We start from the raw sequence: 27000 nt of genomic DNA, 5'->3' as shown, positions 1-27000 counted from the left end.
TGGCAAGTCTGTTGATTTGAGTGGGTTGGTGGGTGTACAAAGCGTGATGTTCCATTAAGTTATCTGATATGGGTACTTAAGGAAAAATCAGTCAAATTTTTTAAGAAGTAAAATTACCCTGTAAACACATTTCCACTTTATACAGGTTGTATATTTTTTATATCATTCCTGCATTTATTACATTAGTGTTATTTTAGATTTTAGATATTATTTGGTGTGATTTGGTAGCTTATGCTTTGGGTCTAGGAATGCTCAAAAATTTATCCGTATTAAATTAATGATAATTGTTTTTTTCTTTTTGTGCTATTTTGGCCCATGAAAGGTTTCGAGGGAACATTCTACTTTCAGGTGGCGGGAGAAACCTGTACCTCCTTTGATACTCTGAACTTCCTCGTGTTAAGTGTGATTATTTAATAGTTTTGTCTGACATTTCTGATGGCATTCCATGGGTACCCAGGGGACAGCAGTTTGAAGAGCCTTCAGCCGTGTTACAAGAATGTAAATATTCATACTAACTTCACAGACTGACTTAGAAAGTTATCACCACTTTTCCAATACCTTGCAAAATTATTAAAAAGAAATAAAACTTCAGGTGAAACCAGACGTTCTGTGTCTTAAGTGTTGGCTTCTTTTTCAGAGGGGAAGTTCAAGTTCAAGCCTGCTCTGCGGACGTGAGTGAGAGTGATAGAAAAGGCATGGTGGTGCTTCTGCTTTCGTTGATGTTCGCGCTGCGCTTGCGGTTCGGTCAAACTTAATCTAAACCCCCTGCCGCTTCATGAGCAGACATGGAAACGACACCGGTAAGAGGCGTTGCACCTTTACTTTAGGGAGAGAGTTCAAAAAGAAAAAAAGAAATACCTTCTAGAATTTCAGACGCTACAGAGCAAGACAATGTCCTTTCTGAATGGCGTCTGTGAAGGGAGGAGATCCGTGAGCACCGTTCAAAAGGGCCGTTCAGACACATCTAATGCTGTGCGGTGAACTTAACTATTTATTTGGGTCCATAATACATGCCGCACGTTAGAAACCCATGCAGAGTTTTAATAGCGAAAAGATATCGTCTCACTGTGGCTTCCTGCTAACACTGGGAGGATTGGTTGGTCTGATCTCTTTGTTCCTACTCGTAAAGGTTTAGTTCAAAAATTCTTAGGAGTCCCTCTAACTCAAACCTACGCACAGCATTGACCCTTTTAAATACCCAACAGCCAAGTGTGAGGCTCCAGAGGGGGCATTTGACACCCCAACACACATTTATTTCTTGCTCTTAAGTCTGCAGTCAAGTCAAGCCAGTGACAAGTTCCGACTCTCCCAGGTTATTTTAGTACTTGCTTGTGTGACACTTTACGGCAGCCTGGGGTGTGCCCTTAGGCGAATTCTAACCTCACTAGGTTTCGTTTTCCTCGTGTCTCAGGCCAAGGAGTTGGATGAGGTGATCTCTGCAGTCCCAACTGTCATATCGTCCCGTGTGTCGGCAGTGATAATATTGTATCATGTCCACAATAAAAAATACGTTCATTTCTTGACAAGCACATTCCTTTAACTAGTTAGAGTTGGTAGATCTGGTTGAAGATTAACCAGCAAACCCAAACTTTCTCCGGGGTGCACCCACGTGCGTCCTAGCAGGCTCTGAGTGTGGAGAGGGGAGCGGCGTGAGTGAGGGGGACTCTTGGCTTTGCCGGCACCAGCTCCTTCTCAGCTGGGACACTCGGTCTCTTCCCTGTTCAGAGGGTTAGTGCCTGCATTTCCTTCTCTTACAGTGTTGCCAAGAAGAGAGAGTGAGATCAGAGACGTGGAGTCATTCGCTTTGATTAGGGACTGAGGTTTTTCTGACCCTCTGACCACACACAGCTCAGTTCTGACAGTTCTGCATCAGCCTTCGGTTAATGAGAGAGGAACTCACTCTCAGTTAGGGCTTCATTAACTGCTGGGTCCCAGCCCTGCCCACACCAGGAGCCGGAGACCCACTCTTTGAACTTTCTCCGTTGCCGAATCTGTGACTCTTTCCCTGAACCCCAGGGGGCTGCACCTGAAGGAGAGAAAAAGGAGGCGTGTTTAGGAAGCTATTTAAAATGCCTCTTGCTGAGGTTTTGTTTCCTTCGCCCTCCTTAGAATGCACCAACTCTAAAAGGCTTTTAAAAAGACACAAAGGACGACACTTTACTTTCACTTTCGAGATTGCAGCACGCTGGCCACACTGCCCCGGTGAAGGCGCCCGGATTTGGTTTGATGGGCACCAGGAAAGCTGCCGTCCTAGCCAGCGAAGGTACGTGTTTTAAATTCCTGTTGGGACTGGATCTCGCATGTTGGGTGAGGCTGGAGTACGTGTCGGTTTTAGCATTCTTGGGCTTTTCTTTACTCCGGTGCTTGAAATCCAGCCAGAAAAGGCAGGCGGTAATGGGAAGAAGTGTATCACAGCTCAGAGTACAAATAGGAGCAACAATTTCTAATTAACATGATAAAACATTGTGTAGAGGAATTTAAAAAATTGTTTTGTTTCCTTTGTAAAGTTCTGTAACCAGACAAGTAGATTAGGGTAGCTATGGACATCACTGTGCAACAACCTTAAAAAAAAAGTCACAACTTTGTCTTAAAGATACTAAGCCCTGTGAACTTAAAGGCACTTATCTCCTTTTCTCGGTTTCCTTGGCTGGAAAGGAGACAGGAGCGGGCATGTTATGATAATGTGCTTGAGAAGGAGGAACACTTCAGCAGTTTCTAGGAGTAAGAAAATGGCTTTCTTTGGCCCTAATAAAGGAAAAGGATGAAGGTGAGAAGCGGGAAAATGTTCAGGCGTGTGAGAGGATCGGAAAGGAGCCCGGGCAGGTGTGGGTTAAGCCGGGCGGAGACTGAGTCAGCCTTGGCTAGAACTGCTTTCAGGACGGCGTCTCCCAGCTTTGCGGTGTGATTTCGTGTTGGCGTGTGTCTGCATACAGTGTATCTGTATAAATTTAGGGGGAAAACGTAAAGTTTACAAACCAAACTGTCCAAGCCACATGGTAACTGGCGGTGTAGCCTGGACCCTCTGTCCTCACCGCGGTGCGTGCTGGCGCTGGCTTGGACAAAGACGTGTGACCCTAGGCACCGTGAAAGGCCTTCCAAAGCTGCGAGACCTGCTGAGTCAGTCTCTCATTTCTTCTTGTGTTTAGCCTTCTGCGCTTTTACCATGTCTCAGTTAGCAGCAACTTGCTCTTTCCTCAAACTGTACGGTGTTCGTTTGTTTTACTGAAGCACATCCTAAAATAACTTTTTCATACAGGTCACATAGTTACGGATTTACTGAATCTTTGCAGATCTCAAAAACACTTCCCCTCCTTCTCTTTAATTGCTTATCTGGAAATGAAGTTTTAAGTTCAAAATAATGTCTCCTGAGCATTTCGAAGGCTGATTATGATTGTTTTCTAGTGGCTGATGAAATTTTTTTTTATCATTCAGGATATTTCCTTTGGAAGTAATTGATCATACATTTTCTGAGAAGGTTTTAGGGCATGTGTGTGTGTGTGTGTGTGTGTGTGTGTGTGTGTGAATTGTCACAATTCTTAGCTTTCATCAATTTCTCTCTGTGTATGTTTTCCTTCTCACTTCTCCTGCCTAGTACTTGACGAGTCTTCCCCATCTGATGGAGTATACCTTCAGATCTGGAGATGTCTTCCAGTCCCGCAGGGACAGACTGTGCAAATGGATTTGTTCCTCTCAGTGCAGTGGCCCCTTAGCATCCACAGGTCCTGCATCTGCAGAGCCAGTCAACAGATCAAAAGTGTTAGGAAAAAAAATGTTATGTTGCTGCTGACCTGCACTGCGTAGTTGGCTTATGATGGCTGCGTCTGTACTGAACACGGACAGACTTTCTTGTCTTGCCACTATTTCCCAAACGATAGAGTATCGCAGCTGTTTACATTGTTTTAGGTATTGTCAGCAACCTAGAGATGGTTTAGAGTACACGGGAGGATTGCACAGGACATACGCAAATACTACACCACTTTAGATAAGAGACTTGAGCATCCCTGGGTTTGGGTGTTGTGAGGGTCCCGGGACCACCTGTGAATGTTGAGGGACAGCTGTGGTTCTATCTCTATCTATAAGCCTTCCAGAAAAGGTAAAAGCCACCTAGACCAGGAGAAGAACGTACTGCAGGAATTGTACCTACGTAGAGTTTGTAAACAGAGGTAGGACCCAGACAGGCCTGGCAGGAGAGGTCTGGGAGAATCTCCGAGAGCAGGGGCAGGGGGCTGGTCCCTAGTTCCACAGCGCATCATGCCCAGCCCCGTGTTCTCTGCAGATCCGAGCACTTGGGTAGGAGGCATCCTAACGGGCTTGGGCTGCGATGTTTCTCGTAGTCTGCGTCCGTGAAATTGTGTGTGGCTTTAGAAACGCTTAGAAGCTTTACTTCATAGAGTGAACATGATCCCAGTGATATGAGGTTTTAAAGTAACCTATCGTAAGAAAAATCGGGGCAGTGGCTGTCTCGGGGGGGTGGGGGGTGGGGTTTGGAATTAACCAGCAAAGGGTGGGGAACTCTTTAGGGTTCGGGTTACACAGGTGCATGCACCTGTTGGAACTCAGGTAACATATGGTCGTATTAGTGCATTTCATTGTATGCAAAGTTTACATCAAAAGAGAAGCTCTGTCAAGAAATACTGAAGTGAAGGCGGCCACGCACACTCTCTACAGGAAAGGGCCCCTCAAATCATCCATTTAAATACCAGTCATGATGACATTTAATGAGTGACAGTTACAAGAATTTTCCATAAAAATCAAAGCAGCGTCTACAATGTTTCCTAAGCGATTTTTCATACAGTATGCAAAAGATTCTTATTCAAACACTTAAAGGCCTTGGGTTCTGTGCACCGTGTATCAGCAAGTGCTTACCTGTATTGACTTCACTCTTGTGGACCAAGTAGCAGGGTAAAATGACCCATGGACGCCTCATAACCCAAGACTTCCTTCTCATTCTTTAGAATAAAATTGGGAAACAGAGCACTTTGGGAGGAACCGAGGCTCCTTACCCGAATCTCAGCTGTAGCTGTTCAGCGAGGACGCTGGCCTTCCCAGCCCATGAGGACAGCCCAGGTCTGTGCTGAAGCTCCGCTTAACCAAGGCCGAGTTCACAAGGGCCTTCTTGGCCCTCTCTCACCGTCCATGAGTTCCCCCGAATTTCAGTCATTTTACACACTTGGCTCCCTCTACGATTTCCTTCTTCTTCACGTGAGAGAATTTGTTTGCATAGATTGTTCTTTGTAAAGTAAAAAATTTGCAAAGTGAGAAATAGTTGTAATGACGATTTTATCAATCATGGATTGTTATCCGGATTAATAATAATGATAATAATAGCAATACAGTTAAATACCACTTTATTCCAGGTACACCAAAACTTATCTTTTAATCTTCACAACAGCCCATGGAGGGGCTACTCTGACGATCTGCTTACAAGATGAGGACACGGAGGCCCGGGAAGTGAATTAACCTGCTGGAGGCTACAGCGTGCAGGACCCAGGATCAGAGCGCAGAGGGCGGCATTCCCGGGTTCGTTCTCTTAATGACCGTCGTTCTCTAAGTCTTACTGATTCTGCGCAAGTGTTCATTTATATCATCGTTAAGTAGCGAATGACACTTGTTGACTTCAGATTTTATGAATGGATCCAGACCAAGTATATCTGACTTATCATATCTTAGGATAAACGCTAAGGTTTTATACCTCGACAATGTCACGCCATGTGGTAGCCGAGACTTTTAGGAAATGCAAGGGAGGGAGAAGTGTGTGGAGAATACAGGGGTGCACATTTCCTGTATCACAAGGTGGGGCTCAAGAGATTTTTTTTCTCAAGTTGATTTATCAATAAATAAAGTTTTAAGTATAGTCTTTTTTTTAGATTTTATTTTTATTTATTTTTGGGGAGGGAAGGAAGGGAGTAAGAGAGAGAGAGAGAAACATCAATGTGCGGTTGCTGGGGGCCGTGGCCTGCAACCCAGGCATGTGCCCTGACTGGGAATCGAACCTGCAACACTTTGGTTCTCAGCCCGCACTCAATCCACTGAGCTACGCTAGCCAGGCTATTAAGTATAGTCTTTAAAAGTATAATTGTAACACAAGATTGAATGAAATTAAAAATAACTAAAGAAAAATTGCAAAGACATTGATTGAATAGTATAGTTAAGTTCCTTATCTTTATGGTGGGAAGGAAATACTTGAAGTCAGTAAATGAAGAAATAGTAGCACAGGCATATTATTTAGGTTTGTGAAGGTGACCAGGAGGATTCAAGTTAGAAACTGTCAAGAGGCCACTTTAGGCCACTGCCCCTGGGTGGAGAGGGAGCATGAAGGGGGAGTTTGTGCGTTCCGTTTTGAACTTTCTCTGCCGTTTGAGCTATCTCCATATGAGGTTCCACTTGTCTGTCATTAGGAGTTGTAGTAGACGAATCATGCCTAGTCACACTTGGTTGTGTATTTTATAAGGAATGTACCAATGCATGTGGAAACGTGTATTATTGCATTATTAATGTTGCTTATTGTGTTTTTATGTTTCTTCTACAGGACAAAATCATGAGCCGGGGTCTGCTGCATCCTGTCCCCTGCTTCCTGGGACTGTTGCCCTTCTGGATACTGAGTGCATCTTCTGCCTACAGATGCGCTGTTCGGCACCAGGTGGCCGACTGCAGCCATCTGAAGCTGACTCAGATCCCCGACGACCTGCCGGCAAACATAACGGTGTTGAATCTAACCCATAATCAGCTCAAAAAATTACCACCTGCCAATTTTACAAGATACAGCCAACTTACTGTCTTGGATGCAGGATTTAACACCATCTCCAAACTGGAGCCAGAATTGTGCCAAAAACTCCCCTTGTTGGAAATTTTGAACATCCAACACAATGAGCTGTCTCAAGTTTCTGACAAAACCTTTCTCTTCTGCCTGAATTTGACTGAGCTCCTTCTTAGGTCCAACTCAATCCAGAAAATTCAAAATAATCCCTTTAAAAACCTGAAGGTAAGAAAAATGCATTTTCATGTAAGAAATGAAATCTATGCTATTTAACACTAAGTTACCAAGTCACATATTTATCCTTAGGTTTAATATCTAGATATCCAGATAAAGATTGAGAAATCTGGTCTACCCAAATTGTGGAGGGGGGAGGCGGTGAGGGGAGCCACACACAAATGTTGCTGTTATGGTTGGAAATGCTGTAAAAAGAGAAAATATCGTCTTAAATCAGGTTCGATCTTAATTTTAAAGAACCCAGCCTCGCCCTGTCTGGTGTAGCTCAGTGGATTGAGCGCGGGCTGCAAACCAAGCATCGCAGGTTCGATTCCCAGTCAGGGCACATGCCTGGGTTGCAGGCCATGGACCCCAGCAACTGCACATTGATGTTTCTCTCTCCTTCTCTTTCTCCCTCTCTTCCCTCTCTAAAAATAAATAAATAAAATCCTTTTTTAAAAAAAGAACTCAGCCTCTCTGGCTTCTTCCTGTTGAAAATAGAACTTCTTTAGACACAAAAGATAGAGATTAGAGACAAAGTGGAACATACCATGAGGAACATAGCAAAATAAACTCTGCAAACTGCTGATGTAGTGCCTCAAAATAATGAAAAAAAAGTCGAGGCCAAATTCTGACTTAAATAAGGTTAACACTTTGATACAAGATAAGGCGTTGAACTAAAGGTTTCATTCTCTTGACTTTAAAAATCTCCTCACAATATTGCTTTTCCAGCAACCACTTACAATTTTTTTTCAGTACTTTGCTAGGATTTCAGATCTGTGAAAAATGTACAGTGTTGGGTAGAAGCAGTTTTATAGTTGCTCGTATGGACAATGATACAATAATTAATCAATAATAATGCAAGAAGAGACTGTGTTTTGCATACTCAGAACCGCAAACCAACTTTTGCCCACTCTGCATTATCGCCTCTAAATTTGAGACCATAATGCTTTTCCCGAGCCAAAGCCCTTTTCAACACTCTTTTTTTGTTTTGTTTTGTTTTATGGACCTATAACAAACTGGCCATTAAATTGACATCAGATGCCAAGAAGAACATACTTATTTAATTACACTTAGAAATGATTTGCTTAGAAGCCATTTGAAATTCCTTCCTGTGTCTTTTTAGATTCTGATGGGGACAAAATGTCATGTCTTTGGACACAAAGACCTCAAAATCTGGTTGAAGTAATCATTGGGAAAATGTTATTTTCATTTTTAAAGCATATATCAATGTCTTGTTCTCTCTAAAAGATGTAAGATTTTGCCTTAACAGATATAAACTTTCCTTACCTTTTAATTGAGTTGAAAGCTTACACATTCAAAAAACAACTTAGGGTGAAAATCATCCCACAACACTGAAAAAAAAACACAAAAATTAATATTCTCTACTGGCCACGATGGTAGTGTACATAGGTATTGATCCCTCTCAATATAAACTTCTTAGGATTTCGTGGATGATAAAGTTCTATCCACAGTTTTTTTTACATGACTCTTTTATTAAAAATTATTGTTCAATTACAGTTGACTCCCCTTTTCCCCCATTACTCTCCCCTGCCCTGCCCACTCTCCCCTATTCAATCCTCCCCCACCCCGCCCCACTGTCCTTGTCCATGGGTCCTTCATACATGCTCCTTGACTGACCCTTCCCTTCCCCTTCTTTGCCCTGTTACCCCCTCCCCTCTGGTCACTGTCAGCTTGTTCTTTATTTCCACGTCTCTTTTAAAGAAAACATTTCTTTTTCCTGTTGTTTACTTTCAAGCCTGACAAATGACACTATATGTTTGGTAAGCCACATGAATATTCCTTACATCATAAGTAACTGCTTATTATAAATAAATAAGGAAAAGCATGCTTATTTTGACTACTCCTTATGAATAAATAAGCTTAAGTCCTTTTATTTTGGTAAGAGAGCTAAAGCGATTCTTGATATAAGAAGCTAAATCCTTACAACGATAGTATTTTCAGTCACAGCAAAGGTTTTTATTACTCCTACTGTCAGTCTTCTCTAGAATAGCCGTGAGGGGACATTTTGCTTTTGAGTTAGTTGCAAGAGTCACATGCACTCAGAGGAGCTGTTTTTGGCGGCAAGACTCTACTTACACACATATTTTTTCTCTCCCAGAATTTAATCAAATTAGATCTGTCTCATAATGGCGTGCCATCTACGAAATTAGGAACTGAGCTCCAGCTGCAAAATCTCCAAGAGCTTCTGCTATCCAATAATAAAATTAACGTCCTAACCCGAGAAGAACTTGATTTCCTCGGCAATTCTTCTTTAAAAAAACTAGAATTGTCATCAAACCCAATTAAAGAGGTAAGTGGTGGGTAAAGCTGTTTTGTGTTCTACCTTCCAGCGTGGGTGGTCCCGAGCTGTGTCACGTGGGCGGGGATCTAAAAAAACGCTACAAGACGCGGAGGTGCCCTTTGTCCTGTTTCCAAAATCCTCCACAGGGACTGCTTGGCCGCGATGTCAACCCACAAGAGAAGGAGTTTGGTAGCCATTCAGGAGCTGGGGCTCCACTGTTGGACAGGAGGGGGTTAGAATCCTCACTCCAGGGCGGACCTGCACTTTGACCTTGGGGAACGTAACCTCTCTGGGTCTTCGTTTCCTCACACGGAAAGTAGAAGTAATACTGTCTGTCATACAAAGTCCTCGAAAGATTTAACGTAGCATGATGTTTGAATACACAGGCTTGAGAGTCGAGTTAGTTGCCTCCCCATCTGGGGTTTATCTTTTATTCAATGTGCAATCAAGCAAATTATTCAAGTTCTCTCTTCTCTAGCTCCCCAGTGTTAAAGTTGGTATAACAATCAACATATCAGGGCTGTGTGGTTTACAAAAATGTATCACAGGGTCTGGCATGGAAGTGTTCAATGAATAACTAGCACTGATGTATGGTTATAAAGCCTTCCTACAACAGAGCCTACCTTAACTAACCCTCTCTTTGGGACCCATGGTCTCCGATTTGTTAACTATTTACATATGCAGATATGTCTGTATTTTGTTCTCTCCAGGCTGAGAATAAGAATATTAGAAATCTTAAATTGCCCTGGCTGGTGTGGCTCAGAGGCATGAGTGCCGACCTTTGAAGCAAAGCATCACTGGTTTGGTTCCCAGTCAGGGCACATGCCTGGGTTGCAGGCCAGGTCCCCAGTAGGGGCCATGTAAGAGGCAACCTCACATTGATATTTCTCTCCCTCTCTTTCTACCCCCTTCCCCTCTCTCTCAAAATAAAGAAATAAAATCTTTAAAAATAAAATTAAAAAAACAGAAAAGACTTTGAAAATAAAAGGAATCTTAAGTTAGACTTTATAAAGCTGTAATTTAATTTTCAGACATAAAAATAGTGTACAAAATTATTCTGATAATAATTAAATATTTTATGTAAGCTACTCATGTTAATTGTTGAACAGCATTTTTTTTCTGTTTAGAACATTTTGTGTAGAAATCCTATAAAATATATAAATAATGAGGGGAGGAATAAAAACCATGCAAACCCCACAATCCAGAGACCACCAATGTTGGCATTTGAGTATGTTTATCTCCAACTGTCTTCCTAAGAATAATAATAATAACAATAAAGTCCAGCAGCTTAAATTCATAGAATAATTAACTGTGTATCAGGCCCTATGACAAGTTATTTATTTATATTTTTATACAGTCCTGTAACCAACTCTTCCCTGTCATTATTTCACTCAGAAGAAGATTAAGGGGTCTCCCAGGTGGCCCCCAGGTGACGCCCAGGTGACCAGGTCTCCCAGGTGACCAGCTGGTGACGGAGCTGGCTCCTGGCAGTGTGTGACCGGAGACTGTATTGTATTGGTCGTGCTATGTCCTATGTTTGAGAATGACCGTGTGCCCTGCCATGTAAGAGAAGCGTATCTCAAACATCCTCTGTGCCACTCAGAAGTATTCAAAAACTTAATTTTACTTACTGCAGTCCTATCATATAAGTTTATCGTACTTAGTGTACTGATTTCCTGCTTTGCAGTTCAACTCCCTCTACGTGCAGGAAAGCATGCTTTCTTCCACATTTCTGTCTTTCCTCCCACTAGCCCCCAAACTCACGAATGACACAGTAGAAATCAGAGCCTCTTGGTTGTCCTGGTGTGTAGCCCCTGGGGACGGCTACTGTCCTCTCTGGACTCCTTGTCCCTTGCCTCCTGCTCTCACACCTTCCCCATGTCCCAAAGCAACCAAAGCTTCTGGTGAGGAAATGGCCCAGAGCGGAAGGAAGCTGGAAACCCTGTCATGAAATGAGTCAGGAGAACACCGTGGTGCAAAGACAAACAGGGTGGCTGGAAGTCAGAGTCACAGAAGGAAATGTGGGCATTTCTGTTTCCAAAGTAAAATCTAGCCATTCCTTCCATGATGTTCCCTGAGACCAGTGGTCCCCAAGACAGAAAGAGGCTCCGCCCCAAGGGTGACTTGACAAATAGTTTATCGAGGACAGCTGCAGTCAGTGCGACGAAGGAAAAGTACTAAGAGACATCACCTAGACTGAGAGGTCAGGGAGAACCCCAGGAGGAGTGATGTCTAAGCTGAGGCAGGAATGAATGCTCAGTAGAAGTTTGCCTACGGCCAGAGGAGGTAAGGGCTGGACAGGGCACGGGTGACAGGTGCCGAGCAAGAGGCTGTGCACCCAGGATGGAGAGAACCCCCAGACGGGGTGGCAAGTGGGAAGGGGGGTTGAGTAGCAGACTGTGTTTAATTAACCTTTGCAAGGGTCCTACCAACTCTACTGTGTTTTGCTTACTAACCTCATTCTTTCCCCCTCCCCCTGTAGTTCTCTCCAGGCTGTTTTCATGCAATTGGAAAACTGTATGGTCTCTCTCTGAACAACATCCAGCTGGGTCCCAGTCTCGTAGAGAAGCTGTGTCTGGAATTAGCAAACACAAGCGTTCGGAATCTGTACCTGAGCTACACCCAGCTGTTCAGAACAAGCAACGCGACCTTCGCTGGACTGAAGCAGACGAATCTCACCACGCTCGATCTCTCCCATAACGGCTTAAATACGATCGCCAACGATTCCTTTGCTTGGCTTCCTCATCTAGAATACCTCTTCCTGGAATATAACAACATAGGCCACTTGTCTTCTCGCTCCTTTTACGGGCTTTCCAGTGTGCGATACCTGACCTTGAGACACTCTTTCACTAAACAAAGCAATTCCCTTGCCTTGCTTCCCAAGATCGATGATTTTTCCTTCCGGTGGCTAACGGGTTTGGAGTATCTTAACATGGACGATAACAACTTTCCGGGCATGAGAAGCAATATGTTCACGGGACTCATAAAGCTGAAATATTTAAGTCTAACCAACTCCTTCACGAGTTTTCAAACTTTAGCAAATGAAACATTCGTATCGCTTGCCCATTCTCCTTTGCTTATGCTCAACCTAAGCAGAAATAAAATCTCAAAAATGGAGGGTGGTGCTTTTTCTCAGTTGGGCCACCTAAAGGTGCTCGACCTGGGCCTTAATGAAATTGGGCAAGAACTTACAGGCGAGGAATGGAGAGGCTTAGACAGTATTGTCGAAATCTACCTCTCCTACAACAAATACCTACAACTGACCAGCAGCTCGTTTGCCCTGGTGCCAAGCCTTCAACGGCTGATGCTCCGAAGGGTGGCCCTGAGATTTGCGGCCGCTTCACCTTTCCGCCCCCTGCGTAACTTGACCATTCTCGACCTGAGCAACAACAACATAGCCAACATCAATGATGACCTTTTGGAGGGCCTGGAGAAACTGGAGATTCTGGATTTGCAGCATAACAACTTAGCTAGGCTCTGGAAACACGCAAACCCAGGTGGCCCCGTGTATTTCCTAAAGGGCCTCTCTCACCTCCATATCCTTAACTTAGAGTCGAATGGCTTCGATGAGATCCCGGTAGATGTCTTCAAGGACTTATTTCAGTTAAAGAGCATCAGCTTAGGACTGAATAATTTAAACATACTTCCGCCCTCCGTCTTTGATGATCAGGCGTCGCTAAGGTCCCTGAGCCTCCAGAAGAATCTCATCACGTCCGTCGAGAAGAGTGTTTTTGGGTCGGCTTTCAAGAACCTGAGTAGTTTAGACATGAGCTTTAATCCGTTCGACTGCACGTGTGAGAGCATCGCCTGGTTCGTCACTTGGATCAATAGCACCCACACCAACATCTCTGAGCTACCGGGCCATTACCTCTGCAACACTCCACCCCAGTACCACGGTTTTCCCGTGATACTTTTCGATGTATCACCCTGCAAAGACAGTGCGCCCTTTGAACTCTTTTTCATGATAAGTACCAGCATCCTATTGATCTTTATCTCTGGGGTACTGCTCATCCATTTGGAGGGCTGGAGGCTGTCTTTTTATTGGAATGTTTTGGTGCATCGAGCTCTTGGTTTCAGAGAAGTGGATAGACAGCCAGAGCAGTTTGACTACGCAGCGTACATAATTCATGCCTATGAAGACAGAGACTGGGTGTGGGAACACTTCTCCCCCATGGAGGAAAAGGACCAAACGCTCAGATTTTGTCTGGAAGAGAGGGACTTTCAGGCAGGCGTTCTTGAACTTGAAGCAATTGTCAACAGCATCAAAAGGAGCAGAAAAACTATTTTTGTTATAACACAGAATCTATTGAAAGACCCATTATGCAAAAGGTAGGTGAATATTATCCCCCTTTAAGTACTTGTTTTTAAATTGAGCTCTTAAATATTACCAGCATTATTATTCACAACTCAAAGAATTTTAAAAATAAAATTAAGAAAAAATAGAACCTGATTTTTAGTGACCGATTAAAGTAAATTCTAAGGGGAGGTTTACATTTCAGAGCTTCTGGCTATTAAAGGCTGTGTATTGATACATAATTTACATTTTTTTTTTTTTTTGCTTAGATTCAAGGTACACCAAGCAGTTCAGAAAGCTATTGAACAAAATCTGGACTCCATCATCTTGATTTTTCTTGAAGAGATTCCAGATTATAAACTGAACCACGCACTCTGTTTGCGAAGAGGAATGTTTAAATCCCACTGCATCTTGACCTGGCCAGTCCAGGTGGAACGAATAAATTCCTTTCACCATAAGTTGCAAGTAGCGCTTGGATCCAGAAATTCAGTCCATTAAATTTATTTACGGACCAAATGAACAAAGGAGTAAATTTTGTTCTTTAAAAAGGTCCATGGTAAATTTAAGTTTTATCTGCAGGTAGCATAAATCTGTTCATTTATATTTTATAAGTGAGAGCATTAGATCACCATGATCTCACTTCTATGAAAATGTATCTCCTTTTATCACCAAAAAACTTAATTTGACCCAAAAAGAAACATGTAGGAATATTCTCTACTAATGAACAGACATAATTGGTTACTGAGGCCAATGAAATCTTAAGGAAGTTTAAAAACATTTCTCATTTAAGTAAAGTAAGAGTTATGTGAGCATTTGTAATAGTTACATTTGGATTTTTGGATGCACCCATAATAGAATAAAAATAATTGTTTTAATTGGCACAAAGCTATTTCAATTGTAAAAGAGTAAAATATATACTCATATTTTTAAAAGTTTAATTACCGTGGTTTTCCAACTGAAAAGCTTGTATTTCAGTGGTGCCGATTCTAGGGTTGATTTCATTAAATTTTAAACACCATTTTAATGTACAGACTCAAGGGTAGAAAACATTTGCAAATCACCATCATTACTTCATAAAATAGCTTAATAAATACTTATATTTTGCTACTATTTGGATTTATGCTATATGAGGTGTTAGAAGAAACAGTTCCACTCTCCAGAGGTAACCCTCAGAAAGACTTGAATTCTGGGGGTTGAGCAGCAGATTGGCATTGCGGAAACAAAGTATTGTCCGCCCCCCACTCACAGACACAGGAGGTGGCCCCGGCCACATCCCTTGGTCCCACTGGGATTCTTGGACTCCTCCTCTTGAAAATTATGATGGTGAACAAAATCGTAAACATTCCCATGTAATTAGTGATGACAGCCATCGTATAATACCTTCACATAGAAAGTGTTATTGTTCCCAAAAATAACACACTATGTGTAAGTTAATCCTTGCCATTATTGTGTGTTAAAAGGAAAAGAGTGTCATTATTGAAAATAGACATGCATAGCCTTTTAAAATCTGTGTATAGTTCTGGTATTCGAATGAAGAAAGAGTTGAAATTACAGCCTTGAGTTGATTTCTATACTTAAGGTTCTCATTTGTTGAACTTGGTGAGCAGTTGAGCTGTCACCATTTTGGAGCTGTGATTTCAGGAGTTCAGCGTTCTCAGGGCTAACTCTGCGCGTGGTCCTGGCAGAAGTAGCTCTGCTGAGCTGCTGACCCTGAACGAGTCTGCGGTCTCCCTGCAGTGGGAACCAGGGGAGGACTTCTTTCCACTCTCTCGTTAGGCAGGATGCTTACACGTGAGACACTTGCTATAGAACCTTTCCACTAAGATTTGTCTTCTAACTGTGAAATAATCCTGCTTTATTTTGACATGATAAAATAAAAGTCGCAACTACTTTTTTTATTGATGCACATTGTGACATGTCAATGTTCTCAACCTCATTTAAAATTTGTAAATAAATTATTGTTATGAATTAATCAATGTGTCACCAGTCTGTGAAAAGAAGGGCAGAAAGTAACTTTGCTTTTATTCTCTTCTGTGTTTGCTTATGAGATGATCAATCGAATGGTTGCAATTTACCAGTCTGCAATCCCACCAACAGTGCACTAGGATCCCCTTTTCACCACAACCTCTCCAACATCTGTTGTTTGTTGCTTTGTTTATGATGGCCATTCTGACTGGTGTAAAATGGTATCTCACTGTGGTTTTAATTTGCATCTCTCTGATAGCTAGTGATAGAATGGCTGCAATTTGAATTGAGTTCAAATGTAATCTTTTATTTTTTGACTTAAAACAACATTTATTGTCTCACAATTCTAGAGGCTTGAAATTTGAAACAAGAAGTTTGGTACAGATCTGGGTCTCCCCTGGAGACTCCAGCAGAGGATTCTTTCTTGCCTGTTGCAGCTTCCAGCAGCCTTCCTTGGTTCGTGGCCACAATGTCCCCATCTCTGCCTCTGTCTCACTCTGCCTTCCCTCCTGTCTGTCTGCTGCTCTGTCTTTTATAAGAACACTTCTCATTGGATGCCCTTTTTTAAAAATATATTTTATTGATTATGCTATTACAGCTGTCCCATTTTCCCCCCTTTATTCCCCTCCACCCTGCACGTCCTCTCCCACCCACATTCCCCCTTTAGTTCATGCCCATGTGTCGTACATATAAGTTCTTTGGCTTCTCCATTTCCCATACTATTCTTACCCTCCCCCTGCCTATTTTGTACCTACTATTTATGCTACTTATTCCCTGTACCTTTTCCCTCATTTCCCCCCTCCCCTTCCCCACTGATAACCATCCGTGTGATCTCCATTTCTGTGGTTCTGTTCCTGTTCTAGTTGTTTGCTTAGTTAGTTAGCTTGTTTTTTGTTTTATTTTGGGTTTTTTTTTGCTTTTTTGGTTTTTAGGCTCACTTTTGATAGTTGTGAGTTTGTTGACATTTTATTGTTCATATTTTTTGATCATCTTCTTTTTCTTAGATAAGTCCCTTTAACATTTCCTATAATAAGGGCTTGGTGATGATGAACTCCTTTAACTTGACCTTATCTGGAAAGTACTTTATCTGCCCTTCCATTCCAAGTGATGGCTTTGCTAGGTAGAGTAATCTTGGTTGTAGATCCTTGCCTTTCATGACTTCAAATACTTCTTTCCAGCCCTTTCTTGCCTGTAAGTTTTCTTTTGAGAAATCAGCTGATAGTCTTATGGGAACTCCTTTGTAGGTAACTGTCTCCTTTCCTCCCACTGCTTTTAAGATTCTCTCCTCTTTAATCTTGGGTAATGTAATTCTGATGTGCCTTAGTGTATGCTTCCTTGGTCCAACTTCTTTGGGACTCTCTCAGCTTCCTGGACTTCCTGGAAGTCCATTTCCTTTGCCAGATTGGGGAAGTTCTTCATTATGTTTTCAAATTAGTTTTCAATTTCTTGTTCTCCCTCTTCTCCTTCTGGCACCCCTATAATTTGGATTTTGGAATGTTTAAAGTTGTCCCAGAGGTTCCTAAGCATCTTCCCACCTTTTTGAATTCTTGTTTCTTTACTCTGTTCTGGTTGAATGTTTATTTCTTCTTTCTAGTCCAAACCATTGAGTTGAGTCCTGGTTTCCTTCCCATCACTGTTGGTTCCCTATACATTTTCCTTTATTTCACTTTTCATAGCCTTTACTCTTTCCTCTATTTTGTTACCATACTCAACCATTTCTGTGAGCATCCAGATTACCACTGTTTTGAACTGTGCATCTGATAGGTTAGCTATCTCTTCATCGCTAAGTTGTATTTTTTCTGGAGCTTTGATCTGTTCTTTCATTTGGGCCATTTTTTTTTTGGCCTGAGAATGCCTGTTATGTAGTAAGGGGTGGTGCCTTAGGTATTGGCCAGGGTGGGGCAACCCACATCTCTGCATAGTGGTGCTGTCTGTGGGGGAGGGTCCGAGAGGGAATAACGCCACTTGTTCAGCTCTCCGCCAGCTTTCAGTGACTTCCCTCACTACCCACAATCAAATTGGGCCCTTCTGATGCTGATTCCCAGGTGGGTGGGTTTGTGTACATTCTAGGACTCTGTGGGTCTCTCCAACAAACTCTCCTGTGAGGCTGGGAGTTTCTCCTGCTGCCACAACCCCCACAGATATTTTCAGTCAGAGGTTTTGAGGCTTTATTTCCCGGCACTGGGACCCTGGGTTGCATGGTCCATCTCGCTCCCCAGTTTTTCCTCCTGGTCTATCCACACACTAATGTGGGACCACGCACTCCACCAGCTGCTGCCTTGCCCTGAGTTCTCTCCACCTGGCTGCCCATCTCCGCCCCTCCTACTACTGGTCCATATGAATGTTTCTTCGTTAACACCTTGGTTGTGAGACTTCCATATGAATGTTTCAATATGGAAATTCAATTTTCTGGCAGTTCTGGTTGTTCTTTGTCTTTAAATTTGTTGTTGTCCTTTTGGTTGTGCGAAGAGGCACAGCATGTCTACCTACGCCTCCATCTTGGCCGGAAGTCTGTCATTGGATCCAAATGTAATCTTTTAAAAGTTGCTTAATATTCAAGAGGCTGGAAAACACAGGGGCTGACCTGTTGAGCTGACTATAGGTGAAACTAATCAAAGGTGTAAGCTTTGACTTGTGTTTGACCTACACGGGAAGCAACTTCTGCAGGCTGTCCTTTGTAATTGTCCTCAGGAGAAGTCCTTCTCCCTTGGGCTCCAGACGGAAGGCATACAGGTGCAGAAAAGGCTACTTGTCTGACCTATTTAATTTCCGCCAGTGAATTCACGTGTTTGGTTGCCAGCCTATAATCTGTTCACTGCAACTCCTTCTTCCTGTTTTTTTTTCACTTTCAAATCCAAACCCAACTGAATCAACAATGCTGAGTTTAAAATAAATCTGATTAGTTTACTTAGCTTTCAAGTACTTTCTTTTTTTTTTAAATAAAGCCTCTTTCAGAAATTCTGGAAACAAATGGCTTCATAAAAAAACAGCATGTTTTCTTTTTTAAACAAAACAAGGATGCCTGAACAGCATCGATGTCTTCCCCTGCAGCTGACCGAGTTGGGTTTATCACTCATTGCGGCACAGTGGGGTGTCTCAGTGAGAAGATGCTTGAAAGAGCCTGTTGCATTGGTTTGGGTTTTCCATGGGTGACTTGGGGGGCAGCCCAAGGAAGCAGAGATTTCCTCTAGGTCTGATGCTGCCAGAAAAGAGAAAACTGTGATTATCTCAGTAAATCGTATCTATAAGGAGGGGAGACTGGAACAAGAATAAAGCTGGACTTGCTAGAAAAAGCAGCCACTTAGTCAAGAGAAGGGGCTGATGGTATTTGCATGTGGCACAGTGGCCTTGCTTTGTCTGTGCTCAGACGAAATCATGAAGCGGTCATGCTGTGTCTCGTTTTAGAGCGACAGAGAACCCTGGCTGAGGCTGGCATCCTGTGAGATTGTTTGTGGCCAGAGAGAGAAACAGCGTCCACTGTGAGCACTGGGCTGGCTCCTGGGTGTCAGGACCTGCTCCTCTCTCCTTCTCAGCAGCCTTCACTCAGGTTTTCTGGGGCTCCTTGTGGAGAGAGTCTTCATGGTAGTGAGCACTTGGATGCAAGTGCCAGCAACTCAGAGCTGTTCAGGCACAGGGGGAGACTGTCTATGCTCTATAACCAAACTGGAAAATGGGCAGGGATATAAAAAGCTCCCCCCAGGTGAAAGAGAACCAGGGGCTCGAACACCCCCACACCTCACGTCTGCTCCTGTCTGGGTGCTGATGTCCTGGGTGTGTCCTCTGGGAGCCTAGGATCTCTTAGGTTCCAGTTCCACATCAGCAAGGGACTGTCCCTCTTTCCTAGTTTCAATTTTTAAAGCCTCAGGAAGGGCCTGTTCCTGGTCTAGTGTTAAGTGTGTGTCCATGCCTGTGACCATGGCAGTGACCACTAGAACCACGCGGGTAGGTCACTGTTTCCCAGGGAAGGGAGCTAGGCAAGCCCAGCCGTTTATATCACCACATGAGACACGGAGCCTGCTTCATGGAACAGGATGGGCTCAGTACGGTGCAAGTAGGAGCGCATGTTAGTCTTTCTTCCTCTCAAAGCTCTGTGGGGAAAAAAAGGTCCTGCCATTTGGATGAAAACTCAGGCTCACCAGATAGAACAAAAGATAGTGCAGCCTCATAGTCACAAAATGCCAGTGCAGGGGCAATGATGAGGCCCAGACTCCCACCCACATGCAGTGTGGTTCTCCACGTCACCAGCGGGGCCTGGGTCAGCCTGCTCTGCTGGAAGCCCCCAGTGATGAGGGGAGGTGTCTGCTCCTTGTCTCTCTCCGGACTCCTCCTGCCCTTCCACTTGCTATCTGATGGCCCGAGAAGCTCTAGAATGTCAAGAGTTCAGAGCACAGAACAGGAAGGGAGACAAGGAGAGAGGAGCCCGCACTCACTAGGCACAGGCACCGCCAGGCCTCCAGGTCGTTGGCGGCATGCTGCTCAGTCGCCACCACTTTCTGTCGTGGGATGCTTTGGGTGCTTCTTCAGACATCCAGAATCTTCCCTTGCAGCCCAACTCGGAGGCTGGGCACAGCTCTGGTCAGCCACCAATCCCCCACCCCACCCCGCACAAAGTCTCCCAGTGAATGCCTAGCATCTAATCAAATGAATTCAAAGGTTCCCATTACCAGGACTCCACCCGGTCTTCTAAACGTATCTTCCAGTATTGCTCTAGATTGTGTAGATTACTGTCCTTCACTAGTCTCACAACACTGATCTTGCAAGATAACATTCTATAAAGGTGCCCTTGCCAAATAAACGTCAGACGCACCGCATACCATCTCCTCCTCAGAAATATGCCATGCATTGCAGGGTATTGCAAAGCTCAGAGGCCCTGCTTTAAAGAAAGGTATGTAGCTTTTTTTTTTAAAAGATTTTATGTATTTTTAGAGAGGGGAGAGAGAGAGATAGAGAGAGAGAGAGAGAGAGAGAGAAAGAAACATCAATGTGTGGTTGCTGGAGGCCATGGCCTGCAACCCAGGCATGTGCCCTGACTGAGAATCGAACCTGCGATGTCTGGTTCGCAGCCTGAGCTCAATCCACTGAACTACGCCAGCCGGGGTGTTACGTAGCTTTTTCTTGCTGAGGCATTTTCTGGACTAATGTGATGATCGAACCCTTCTTATCACGTAGCTCTTTTTCACATCGTGCTGCCTGCACGTTCTGCATTGTACACTTTTGGAAACACTCTAGACAACCTAAACTATTCTAGCTCTGATACCATCTGGGAAATTTGTCTCCACACCTTTGCCCATCTTGGACTTCACAGGTTACCTTCATCACCTTCCCCTTCCCCTTCGCAGCCATGCTTTAAAATTTCAGCCAAACACGCTCCCTGCTAGCAAATTGCTTTAGCCAGCCTTTTGGTAGCACTTTCTGTCTGTCTCGCCAGCCCCACAGGCAGACGCCCTTGACTTTGGGATGGGGCGGGCGCACGAGGGTGGAAACTCACCCACTGGACTCGGGAAGTGAATCTGGAAGTGAATAGGGGCTCCAGGAAGGGTCAGACAGTGGGACTGTGTGGGACAAACGGACAGTTCTGGACATGCCCCCATGTCCATCAGACACAGTTCAAGTCACTTAGCCTGACCCGCAAGGCTCTTCACAACTGGGTCAAGTGTACCTCCTCGGCTTGATTTTTGTTTGTTTTTCACCACTTCTCCCAGGCTCGGTACCAGCTGCCTGAGCCCCTCTGTGGCCCACCGCTTTGTGTACTGGCTGTGCTCTTTCTCTGCACACAGAGTCCCTTCCTGTCCCCTCCATTTACGGAAAGACATGACCTTCTTAGGATATGATTGTGACAAATAATCCTTTATTACTGTGGCCTTCAGTCGAGCTGTTAAGCTTTATTTCATGACATTTCATGGATCAGATAATGGTCATGGTCCTCAATGCATCAAAATGTACCCGATGTGTGGATGATGGAGAGTCAAAAAAAGGTGAACCGACTCAGACTGTGGCACTAACAGTGGACAGTAGTAAAGGGGAACAGCATTGTCCCACTTCATTATGTTTCCAGAATGTCAACAGTGTGACTATAAGAAACAACGAGAATTTCATATTTATTTTTATTGATACTCCAGTCCAAGCAACTCCCGTGGAATCCTCCTATGAGACACCAGCTCCCCACTCGCCACCCCCACATCCACACACAGCATGCAGAGTGGGTCCATTTATGACCTAGCATCCATGGTACTTGATTCAACCCTTCGTCTAACTGCATGTTATGTTCTGGACGCGGTTTATATCTGACTCCATCCTGAGACCCCAGGGTATGAGCACCTTGGATACAAGGAGTTCTGTCATATTCATCTTAGTATCCTTGATACCTAAAAGAATAACTGGAATACAGTAATTTTTCAAACTACAGACGGCTGAATAGAAAACATTGCATTGACATTGCAGCAGTGGGCACAGAAGGAAAATAATCATATTCTATTTTGTGAAAATACATTTTTACCACCCAGAAATTTCGTCTGATTCTGGGAGAGAAAATACACGAAAGAGAATCAGGATGCTCCAAACGTTGCCCCAACCTCCTCCAGCTCTGCAATGCCAAATCCAGAAGCAAGGGAACAGAGGCCCAGTGAGTTCCAGGTCCCCACTTAAAGCCTTAGTGCACGTTGCAAGTTTCTTTGTGATCTTGCCCTTCTTTCTCTTGCTTCGTTTCTAAGCGTTCCCTCTCATTGGTGTGGTCCCTGCCACACAGCGATGGGAGGGCTGAGTGAGTGGATGCTTCCTGAACTCGAGCTGTCGAGACCTTGTACAGATGCCCCAGCACGCCTTCCCCATGTAACTCTCCACCCACGTGGAAACGTAGTTCCACTTTCACTGCTCTCCTAGATCCTTGTTTCTTGGCTACACTCTGCAGTTTCAAGGGTTGGGTCAGGTATCAACTTCTCTCACAGAAAGACTTAATCCTTCACCCAACCTGACCCAGACAGCCTTCCCAAATATACTTCTTGCTTAGGATGGGTTCACTGGCCCTTTACCCTGTGCCCAGTCCTCCTGGGAGAGAAAGGCTCCATCTCCTGGACAGTGTGAGTGTCCGAAGAGTCTAAAGAGGGTGCAGCCTTAGGATCCACTGTTGCTGGTGCAAGAATGTGTACAAACCCCGGTAGGAGAAAGGGCTTAGCCTCGGCCATGCAACTTTGGAGGGTGCTCTAAGGCCAGGGCCTTTCTCCGTCCACTCCACTTTCTGGTGGCAGGTAACCCTTCAGTGCAAGGGGGTTTAAAGGCTGTTCTGCTTGGGTTGCTTTGGTGCAAAACAGTCTTGTCCAGGATAAAGGCTGGGCAAATGAGCAGATGCCGGGCTGACACGGGTCCATGTATATTAAGAAGCACACAAACAGGTATGAAACCTTTGCAAGCTGAACACTCACTCACCTGGGTAGCTTGCTAAAAAATGCAGATCCTGGGAAGGACCTTCCCAAACTCGGAGTCACATAGTTTGGTTCAAAGTTCTGCGCTGTGACAATCGTCCCAGATGACTCCACTAGAGGGGAATCTGTAGATGTCACTCTGAGAAACATTTAACTAGACTCACATTCAGTGGACTTTTGAATTGGCCATAATCTTTTTGCCAATATGACTCCATTACTTTGACAAATTTGCTAGTGAACTGTTTCAGCAACCATTTATAACCTACTACCTACTTTATGCGTTATATCACTTAAAATTCATAACAGTTTTATGGAAAAGGATATTACAGTTGGGAGAACTGAGCCCTACCGGAACCAAGGGACTTGTGTGAGGTCAAACAGCAAATACGTGCAAAGTTTAAGTCCAAGCTGGCTTGGCTACAGAGCCTTGGATGCCTCCACTGTGACACAGTTTCCCTAGCTGTGGGAAGCTACCCCATTAAACGAATAGCACACTTTCTACCCAGACACTGAAAAAGCATGGAGAAGAGTCTTTACGAACACTTGCCAAATTTTCAGTCATGGTTTTTATTATAATCATCACCTAATAGAGCATTTACTTTGTTTCAGGCAAGTCTTTAGGTCTTTTCCATGTATTAATTCTTTAAATACTCACAACCACATAGGGTACTATCACTGTCTTCATTTCACAGTTGAGGGAACTGAAGCACATGGGCACTGAACTCGCCCAGTGTTGCATCTCTGCCTCTTATCGGGGCATGATTTGGGACCGTGTAGTCTGGCTCCAGAGTCTACTTTGAAACCACCAAACTGTGCAGTGATCTATGTGACGTGACATTGACATTGACTGTGATATTTGGAAACATAAAGAGGTCCAGTGTGAGAAGGCCTATTACCACCTCTTCAGTGATAGCACTCAATGTGGTGCCAAAACGCTCAGTGCGTGAGTTTATATCCATAGCACACAATGTGAACAGTCACTTGGTAGCTGCCCTTTTAATTTGTTGATAACCAATAGTCAAACTACTCAAACTATTCATTGTAGCTATTACAACACCCAACAAACATGCCCATCTCTGCTTCTTTCTTGATTGCTAGAGTCCTGGTTCTGTCCAGATGGTAACACGCTCAAGGAAAGTAGACTTTTTCTTGACCACTAAGTGAGGTACTATGATTAAAAAACCTGATAACTCTTATTTTCCCTTTGCTGATAATTAGTTTAGGGAAGGACTTTTCATTTAGTTCTAGCCAATGAGAAGCTTCTGGAAAGTATATTGTTTCTTAATGAGGGGGAAAGTGAGAGAGTGAGCTGTACCTTCTTCTTGCTTTGCACGTAGTTGTTTGAGGGAAAGATGGCTGGTGCTCAGGGTACCATTTTGGGACCACCAGGAAGCAAGGCATAGCCCCCTCCCAGTGAGCAAACACACACGAGAGGAAGACCTTGCGTCTCTGATGGCGTTGGGTCCCAGAACCAGCTGAGCGAGGGCTTCCTGCTGTGAGCTGTTTCAGCATCTCAAAGGCTCCAGGGACTGCGAGTGCAATGAGACTCTCTGGGCTTCTCCCCGCTGGTGAGAGCACCTGCAAAGCCTCCTGGGTCTGGTCTCGGTGGTTTCTGCCACACCCGGCAGATTCGGTCAGGGTCCGCTAATAATCTCCATCCTCCGAAGCAGCGCTCTGATCAGTGTAAAGGCCTTCTTGTTCTTGTGTTTTTCCCACGGAAGAATCCACAGCCCTCGATCACACATCAAGAAACTTGCTTGGGGCTTTTGAGGTTTTAGTCTGCTTTGTTTTCTTCTGTGTGTTTATCATTGAAAACGAATAGGACACACTTATTGAAAAGATCCAAACTGTACAAAAATGAATAACCTTGGACATAAAAGTGACTATAATTTCCTTCAAGATCTGTTTTTTTGGGTTTTTCAGTGTAACCCAGTTCCACATGTAACAAAAACAAATGTCTACTGAGACATCCGCTTACCCTACGGGAGGTTCTGTGCCCGGTACCGAGCAAGTGTTAACTCCTGCGACTCCCCCCACGTTCCACGATTGGAGGCAGGGGCCATGAAGGGACAGAGAGAGGCCTGGGTGGGGGTCAGTGGCAGCAACAACATGAACCTCCAGAGTCCAGCCCTCCAGTCCACCGGACTGTGCTCTCTCCACTGTGGTGCTTAGTAAATATTTGTTTCATCAACAAACACCTTTCATTGTTCAGAAGTTTAAAATGTTCATAATCAAATTTGACAGCATTTTTCTTTATAGGTTCTGGCCTTGGCATTCGTATTAAGAGAGGCCATTTCAATTCTTAAACAGGTTAATTACTCAGATGATTTATTTTAACTTCCAGGTTTCCAAAACATGCCATTTCTTTGCAGCACCTTCCTAATACTTTTTCAGTGATGCAGCCAGCATCATTGCACACATCAGAAAATCAACTCTTTGAATTGTTTATTAACTGATCTAAGCTGAAGAATTTTATCTCACAAAACACTGCTTTGACATTTCTAAAAAAGTGTATCTGAAATTCACACTGTCACGGTTAGTAACAACGATTTACTGCATTTACTTTCATTTCCTTATTCTGCTTGAGCCAGAACGATTGAGTACATCACCTGAGACTCTTGCTGTAAGAATGCCATGATACATGTAATTAACAGAGAAGCCTGGTGGCATCTAATGTCTCTCTGAAAGACTGTTGATGGATGAACAATGGGTCTAAAAGACCTAGCCTCTTGCTGAGAATTGTTTATCACGTTCGCAATTATAGGCCATTTCCAAAGGACCTTCGCACAAAAGGATCAATTGTCCATTCACTGTGCCAGCCTCACGAGGCTGGTCGGCCAGAATGCTACATTCACCACCTGAATTGACAATGATACTTCTTCCTCTTTCTTTTTTAAGATTCCTGTCATTTTTCCTGTGGACTTGAAACAACTAGGATTATCATTTTAATTTACAGCCAGCTTTTCACAGAAAATGCACCCACTGAAGATTTCACAAATGCACCAGCGAGAGCCCATGATTATGAAGCACCCCAGCAGTGAACGAACAAACGCCCCACTCATGTTTTGAGTTTCCTACAGTGCTGTAACAAAGCGCTGCAGATCCGGCGGCCTAAAACAACAGAAAGTCATTCTGTCACAGCTCTGGAAACTAGAAGTCTGATGTCAGATGGCCGCAGGATCCCCCTCCCTCTAAAACCTCGGTGAGCATCTTCTTGACCTCCTCCTAGCTTTTGGTGGTGGCCCTCAACCCTGCTGTCCCTTGTCCTGCAGCTGCATCGCTCCGGTCTCTGCCTCTGCCATCACCTGGAGTTTTCCCTGTGTGGTGGCGTGCAACTTTCTCTCTTCTTAAGAGTGTGGCAGTCCTATTGGGTCAGGGCTCCTCTTAATGACGTTGTCTTAACTTGATGGCAAGTTATTTCCAAATAAGGTCACCTTCTCAAGAGCTGGGGGTCAAGGCTTCAACATTGTATTTTGGAGGGACACAACTCAGTCCATAACAGGCAGGGGACGTGCGAGCACATCTTAGACAGAGAATGTTTTCAGGACCCAGAAGACTTTGCAGACTCTCTGCGGCTTTACTGACAGCCTCCATGTAGAGAACAGCACGTGCACAGAAGTGGCTGGTAGTGGGAGCACAGAAATATCCAAAGCTAAAGAGCAGAAGACAGGGAGGTGGCGCCCTGCAGTCCCTGCAAGGCGGTGTTGTTGTGAATGTCCCCTGTGTATGAATCGTGTGACACACTGCCCTCGCTTGATTCTATGCTCACCCAACAGCCTCCCGACTTAATTTGGTCTCGGCAGGAATGCCTCTCCTAGGGAAAGAGTGGAGGACAACTCTGGATTGTGTCATTATTAGTTAACACATCAGAGTTGGGAGCTTCATGCTTCTGTATTTTATGAGTCAGGTTAGTGCGGCTCCATCCTGAGAGGCTGGTCAGCTCTAAGAGTCCAGAGTCAATCAGACGATTAGTAGTTTAAATGCTGGAAGAGCCTATTTTAGAAATGGTTCTCCTTGCATCGAGAGCGACCTCACATGCTGAGGATTC

At 44.1% G+C, this 27000-nt stretch overlaps 1 protein-coding gene across 8 annotated transcripts; it reads left to right on the top strand.

Annotated features, from left to right (window-relative positions):
• Positions 1-1368: 1368 nt before the first annotated feature.
• Positions 1369-15516, top strand: TLR3 (toll like receptor 3). 8 transcript variants are annotated; one of them, XM_045821641.1, is made up of 8 exons: positions 1369-1429; positions 2110-2263; positions 4956-5067; positions 5358-5520; positions 6530-6982; positions 9093-9284; positions 11758-13604; positions 13839-15516. In XM_045821641.1, the coding sequence occupies exons 5-8, from the start codon at positions 6539-6541 to the stop codon at positions 14065-14067; spliced, it is 2712 nt and encodes a 903-aa protein (XP_045677597.1). In that variant the 5' UTR covers positions 1369-1429; positions 2110-2263; positions 4956-5067; positions 5358-5520; positions 6530-6538; the 3' UTR covers positions 14068-15516. The 8 variants fall into 8 exon arrangements, with proteins under 8 accessions (XP_045677597.1, XP_045677595.1, XP_045677599.1 ...); XM_045821639.1 differs by lacking the exon at positions 1369-1429 and adding an exon at positions 1646-1728; XM_045821643.1 differs by lacking the exon at positions 1369-1429 and having other exon boundaries at positions 1711-2263; positions 5393-5520.
• Positions 15517-27000: the final 11484 nt, after the last annotated feature.

This window comes from Phyllostomus hastatus, unplaced genomic scaffold, assembly GCF_019186645.2.
Source record: "Phyllostomus hastatus isolate PE091 unplaced genomic scaffold, TTU_PhHast_1.1 phas_scaffold_46, whole genome shotgun sequence".
Taxonomy (NCBI): Eukaryota; Metazoa; Chordata; class Mammalia; order Chiroptera; family Phyllostomidae; genus Phyllostomus; species Phyllostomus hastatus.
This window is presented reverse-complemented; position numbering and strand designations above follow the sequence as displayed.

Coding starts and splice junctions, on each gene's coding strand:
- TLR3 (XM_045821641.1), top strand. CDS start 6,539: ATGAGCCGGGGTCTGCTGCATCCTGTCCCCTGCTTCCTGGGACTGTTG. Junction 6,983..9,092: donor ATCCCTTTAAAAACCTGAAG/GTAAGAAAAATG, acceptor TTTCTCTCCCAG/AATTTAATCAAATTAGATCT. Junction 13,605..13,838: donor AAAGACCCATTATGCAAAAG/GTAGGTGAATAT, acceptor TTTTTTGCTTAG/ATTCAAGGTACACCAAGCAG.